The sequence below is a fragment of the Dipodomys ordii genome, unplaced genomic scaffold (genome assembly GCF_000151885.1).
Source record: "Dipodomys ordii isolate 6190 unplaced genomic scaffold, Dord_2.0 Scaffold21, whole genome shotgun sequence".
Taxonomy (NCBI): domain Eukaryota; kingdom Metazoa; phylum Chordata; class Mammalia; order Rodentia; family Heteromyidae; genus Dipodomys; species Dipodomys ordii.
Window position 1 is genome coordinate 356,226 of NW_012267237.1, and position 6,101 is coordinate 362,326.

Genomic DNA, 6,101 nt, shown 5'->3' on the forward strand with positions numbered 1-6,101 from the left:
GGACCCCACAGACCCCACAGATCCCCGGACCCCACAGATCCCCACAGACCCCCGGGCCCCACAGACCCCCGGCCCCACAGATCCCCGGGCCCCACAGACCCCACAGACCCCCGGCCCCACAGACCCACAGACCCCACAGTCCCTCGGACCCCACAGACCCCCGGGCCCCCCAGACCTCCAGGCCCCGCCAGAACCCCGGGCCCCACAGACCCCCGGGTCCCACAGAACCCTGGACCTCCTGGTTCCCCGGACCCCTCAGGCTACCGGATCCCCCAGTCTCCCTGGACCCCCCAGGCTCCTGGATCCCCCAACTTGCCAACCCCCCCAACCACCGGACCCCCAGGCCCCCAGGCTCCCCAACCACCGGATCCCCAGGCCCCCAGGCTCCCCAACCACCGGATCCCCAGGCCCCCAGGCTCCCCAACCACCGGATCCCCAGGCCCCCAGGCTCCCCGACCACCGGATCCCTAGGCTCCCCGGACCCCCCAGATTCCCCAGGCTCCCTGACCACCAGATCCCCAGGCTCCCCGGACCCCCCAGATTCCCCAGGCTCCCTGAATCCCCAGGCCCCCGGACCCCCAGGCACCCTGGATCCCCCAGGACCCACCTGCCCCTTCCCAGCCTCCCCTGCCCCTTCCCCAGCAGTCGGAGGCTGGAAGCGACCCCTACTCTCCCAGACCTGTCCCCTAGCACTCCCTGGTGGCTCCTAGCCTTCCGCTCCGGTTCCTCTGGACACGCATGAGACCCAGCCACCACCCCACAGCCTATGGCCAGCTAGAGATCTGAAGGAACTCCTCACGGTCCCCGCAAGTCAGATCCCCACCTCCCTCCGTGCGTAGCCCCTGCCGGCCTGGGCACCCTGTGAAGCCCAGGCTCTGCTTCTGCCTCCCGGGTTCTGGGACTATAGGCATGTGCCACCGTGCCAGACCTCAGACCAGTCAGCCACACAGAGGACCTGGGGACAGGTTCTAGAGGGAAAAGAGAGCTGAGGAGAGTCTGGAAAGGGACCTGAAGAAAACAGCTGAGAAAAGAGCAGGTGTTAGGGAACAAGGACCCGTTACATGTGTGTGGACTCCGGGACAGCGCCAGGAGGCCGCTCCTCCGAGCCATCGGCCAGAAGAAAGGAGTCCACCGATTTGTTGCTGAGACGGAATGGCGTCAGACGGCGGAAGTTGCCGGGAGAGTGGGGGATCTGAACTCGGGCCCTCTGAGAGGGTACCACGGTCTCCCCAGGGGACAACCAGGGCGGCACCCTGGACAGGAGGCTCGGGTCCAGATCCTCATCCGGGGAGAACACCGGGTTGTCAATGCCTAGGAAAAAGGGCAGCAGCCGGTCAGCTCCGAGAAGCATCTGCAGCTGCGGGAGGAGGGGCAGACGCCAGCTGCTCGGTCGCCGTCGCCTGCGCAGGCGCTGGAGGGCCCGTCCGGCTCTCTTCTCTCTCCTGTGGCTGCTTCCAGGGCCTGCACGCAGGGCCTCACACGCAGCGCTTGCTCGGCTGGCTCTCTAACCACTTCAGCCATGCCTCTAGCCCAGCTTTTGTTATTATTTTTTTCTATCTTGGAGATAGTCTAACAAGCTTAACTGCAGGGGCGTCCTGAGTGACAGTCCTCCAGATCTCAGCTAGGATTATAGGCATGAGCCCCAGCACTGGACAGTACTGTACCTTTTAGTTTGTGGGGCCGCGCACGCCAAGCCTTCCCTCCAACCTGGGACCCCACAAACTGCAGCCAGGTTGGGCATACGTTCCTGCTCTCCACACAGAGACCCTGGCTGATCTGCCAGAAGCGCCAGCCATCTGAGCGGAGGAGGACGGCTGGGAGCCTGGCCCGGCCTCCGCTCTCACCTGCTGGGGAGTCTAAGGCCACGTCCTTCGTGACATTGGCTAGGAACTCGATTCCCCCGCTGGTTTCCTCTGCTTGGTAGTCCTGGGCCTCCTCCGGCTCTGAAAGCTCCAGCTCTGTGGGGAGGAGGTAGGAGTGAGGGTGACACGGGTCACACGCTTGCTGTGTGCCGTGGGCTTGTTCTCTACTGCTCTGACCCTGCAGTGCTGGCATCAATGGGGACGCACCCTGCCCGACCCCCACGCCCCCTATGTGTGGCTGGCCTTTTGTTGTTGGGGGGGGGGTTGAACAGGAAGAAAAGGCAGCACTGGGACTGAGGGTGGGCAGGGCGGGGGGTGGAGGGCGCTGGAGCCCCAGGCCGGGGGTCCTCTGGGGAGGGGTGCGCAGTACCTTTCTCCTGGAGGATGAAGCTGAGTGTGGGATTCTCCACCGGCAGCTTTCCATTGGGGATACTGCTGTTCCTCTGTGGACAAGAGGGGTCCTTGGAGACGCGTCCGCTCCAGGCCGGGGGCCGGGCCCAGGGGAGGGGGCCTGGGCCGTGGAGCTGCCCAAGAGGCCGTGGAGTGACCCCACCCGTGACCCCCCCACCTCACACCCCGGCGGATGACCCTGCCCATGACCCCAGCCGCACCAACAGCCTGGCCTGTTCTCTCTCCCTGACCCGTGACCCCAGCCCCCAGCACCTTACCCGCTTCTGCGCGCGCTCCCTCTTGTACAGCTTTGCTGCCTTCTTATTCTGGTTGAGGCCCAACTTGGCTGACTTGAAGGACTCCAGGCGCTTCCTCATGGTCCTGTGGAAAATCTCCTTGTCCTGCTTCTCGTCCTCACTTGGTGTGAGCTCGTGCCGACTGTAGAGGTGCTTGTACTGCAGAGGTGGCCGCAGTGGTCAGGCTGGGCGGCACAGGATCCCCGCAGGGAGGGTGGGGGGGGAGCGCGTGGGGGCGGGCTCGGGACGGACCCCATCGCCAGCCAGGCGCCCCAGCGCGTGGCCCGCCCCCCAGCCCACCTCCTGCCGGGGCTTGTACAGGTACTGCTGCAGCGTGTGGTGAGTGACCATGTCCTCGGTGTCTCGGATGCTCTTCCGCCTCTGTTCCAGGGACTGCATGTCCAAGCACACGGTGCTGACGTTCTCCCTCCTGCACAGGACCCTTGCTTAGTCCGGAGCTCCCGCCCAGGCCTGGGCCCCCGGACACTGGGCCAGCTCTCTGCTCCTCAAGGCTTTGGATTGATTCCCACAGACCCTCTGGCCTTCTCACACACCCACACCCGCTCACAGGATCCCCTCCAAAGCGTAGCTAGGAGCTCCAGCCACCTTCCATATCCCGGCCCAGAAGAGGCTGCTGTGGGTCCCTTTCCCCCATCCCTCTCCCTCCCCCCTCTCCCCTCCCTCCCCCCTTACCCCCTCCTTCCCCGTTACCCCCCTCCCTTCTTCCTGCCTAGGGTGGACTTCTTCAGGAGGAAATGTAGGCTCCGGCCCTGGGCCACCCCCATTTACAACCCCTGCTTAGAGGGACCCGCGCCCACCAGCAGGCTCCAAAGCCTCTTCCAAAACCTGTCACTGGAGACACGTACAAGAGGTAGGAGACAGAGGCCTCCACGGTGGACGGACGAGGTGTGCTGAAGTCCACGTTGACCATGTTGTCTGTGCTTGGGGAGCGAATGAAGGCCAGAGACCCTCGGCGCTCTCCCTGCAAGGAAGACACAACCTCCTGAGCAAATGGCGCCAGCGCGCAGCGCCTGCCAGGCGAAGGCTCACACCAGCCCGGGGTCCTAGCAAACAGAGACGGAGCCGGGGTGGCTGGCCCACCCCAAGCCCTTGTGTAATTGTGAACAACACCCCACTGCTCTGAGCAGGCTGAGACAAACCATGAGCTGAGAAGCCATAGCCAAGCCCCCGGGGCAACCAAGACAGAACTGCCTGGGGAGGCAGCACCCGGGCCTGAGAACCCTCCATGCACATGGCGGGCGGTGGCCTCCGGCCCAGAGCAGTCTTAGGTGAAGACAACACAGCCGGATGGGTGGGAGTCAGCCAAGGGCACGACCTTGGAGCACAGGTCATGGTGGTCTACAGCCTGAAGAGGGAAGAGAGCCAGTCCTGGCCGGTGTCCGTCCCTCTGTAACTATGTCCTCATGGCTGTCCTCCACAGTTTTCAAGATCGGACAGGCCTGTGCCTTCCTTCAGAGGAGACACTCGGGGGAAGGTCCAGGAGCTGGCTTCCCTTGACCAGGTCAGATCAGGGAGGGTGTCCTGGGGCTCCAAGAGTGCCAGGCAACATCAGGAGGAAAGCAGACGGCTCTCCAAGCCAAGGAGCATGGCTGGGGGTCTGGCCGTGTGTGGGAACAGGCACAGGGCAGGACCAGAGCTGTGGACTCACCACCCCAGGGCCCGGGAGCCATGGCTTCTGGGGTGATGGGTAAGGATACACTGGCTGGTGGGGGACCGAGAGAAAGCGCATCCCTGCCTGGCACCCACACTACAAGGAGGTCAGAGCCCAGGAGCAGCTCAGAGACCTCCAGCCCAGCCCCTTCCATCTTCCCTCGAGTCGCAGAGGTGACCAGGGCATCCAAGGCCCCCAAAAGTTGGGTCTTTCGCCTTCTGCATGATCTCTGAGGCTGAGGCCACCCTGAATGGCAGTGTCCTGGAGGACCTGTGCAGAGTTAAAACCCACAGAGCCCGGGGCTGGGAATATCTGTGGGACACACGTGGGACACAGGAGGACGGGGCACGAATGGTCACACACATGGCTTCTGTCTTCCAGGACCTGCCGTGACCTGCCCTTCACTCCTCTGACCCCACACATCCTGTTCTCCGGCCGGGGCTGAGGTGGGTGCTTGCTGAACACAGCCAGTGCCTTGCCCTTCCCCCCACTGCCAACCTGGCTCTCCAAGGTCCCACCTGGAGGTGGGACGCACGCGTGTGTGAGAGCTGTTTACTCTGTCCCTAACAGACTTGGGAGAGGCCTATTTGCCTGGGGGAGGCAGGAGATAGAGGCACCATTCTTGTGATTCCTTGGTGTGTCTGCACATCTATGTGTGCCATGTGTGAATAGGCATGTGTGTGCATGCACATGTGTATATATGTGCATTGACACATACATGTGTTTGTGCATGCATACATTATACACTGCATATGCTGACCACATGTGTGCATGCATACATATATGTTTATGAATAGATGTACACCTACACACTTGTGTGTGGTGTTTGCATGCACACACATTGCATGAATGAGTTGTATGCATGTGTGCACAGGCATAAGTGCAGGAATGAGCACATATGTGTATGCATCTGTACTGTACCCGTGTGTGTGCATGTGATTGTGCACATGTATACCCCTGTGTTTGTGTGCATGCATGAGTACACACATGTATGGCATGTGCAATTATGTGTGTGTCTACTTGTGCACACATATGTGTATGTCAGGGGCCTTGGTCCAGTACTCTCTTCCTGCTTTCCTGACCTCTCCTGTCTCTGAAGACAGGGGTTCAGAGGTCTGACGTCACACTGAGACACACCACAACCATTGCCCAAGGGAGAGTCCTGGGTCTGTGCCTGTTTCTCATGAGGGATGGGGCACTAACCCTATTTCTGGAGCACTGGAGGACATGTAGGGGCCACGCACGCAGGGGGTATGCCCCTCCCTGCCAGACCACACCCAACGTCCATGTGCCTTAGCCCTCAGTTCTCCAGCTGAAGACAAATGGAATGTTCTGGTACCTCAGCCACATAGCTAATAGCATCCTTCAGGTTCAGCTCGTGGAAAACATTTAGAATCCGATCTCGAGACTTCTGGGCTGACCTTCTCATGAGGACCTTGCTGAGGAACCTCCTGTCGAAGTTGGACCACCTGGGCAGACAGCACACAACATCGGCCAGTGCCCGACCCTGACCCCCCCCCACACACACACAGGGTGAGGGCAGACAGAGGTCCCCACAGAAGGGATGGCCCGGCAAGACCCCCCTTCCCTGCTGGGCTCTATGAACACCCTGAAGGTGCCGGCCTTCCGCTGCCCTGCCTCGTGCCCCGTTTCTTCTCCCGTCTGGCAGTGCTTATCATCTACACGCGTGCACCAAGGCAGCTGTCATCTGTGCTACATTCGGAACAAGTTTCCAGGTCAGCATCTGACCTGGACAGGTGGTGCAGGAAGGGTCTAGAGTGAAGATGCCCGTGGCCAGTGATAGCCCCAGACCACACTGCCTGGAGGCTCGGCCCGTGGCCAGTGATAGCCCCAGACCACACTGCCTGGAGGCTCGGCCCG

General features: G+C 61.9%; 1 protein-coding gene across 1 annotated transcript in view; it reads right to left on the reverse strand.

The window, feature by feature from the left end:
- Nucleotides 1–1,057: 1,057 nt before the first annotated feature.
- Nucleotides 1,058–6,101, reverse strand: part of Slc9a3 (solute carrier family 9, subfamily A (NHE3, cation proton antiporter 3), member 3) — a 13,595-nt gene continuing 8,551 nt past the window's right edge. Inside the window, exons 9-15 of the mRNA XM_013013823.1 lie at nt 5,560–5,829; nt 3,415–3,530; nt 2,849–2,978; nt 2,531–2,707; nt 2,233–2,305; nt 1,845–1,958; nt 1,058–1,311 (exon numbers count right to left, since the gene is read on the reverse strand). Of these exons, the coding sequence (XP_012869277.1) occupies nt 1,058–1,311; nt 1,845–1,958; nt 2,233–2,305; nt 2,531–2,707; nt 2,849–2,978; nt 3,415–3,530; nt 5,560–5,829 (1,134 nt within the window). The remainder of the gene's footprint in view (nt 1,312–1,844; nt 1,959–2,232; nt 2,306–2,530; nt 2,708–2,848; nt 2,979–3,414; nt 3,531–5,559; nt 5,830–6,101) is intronic.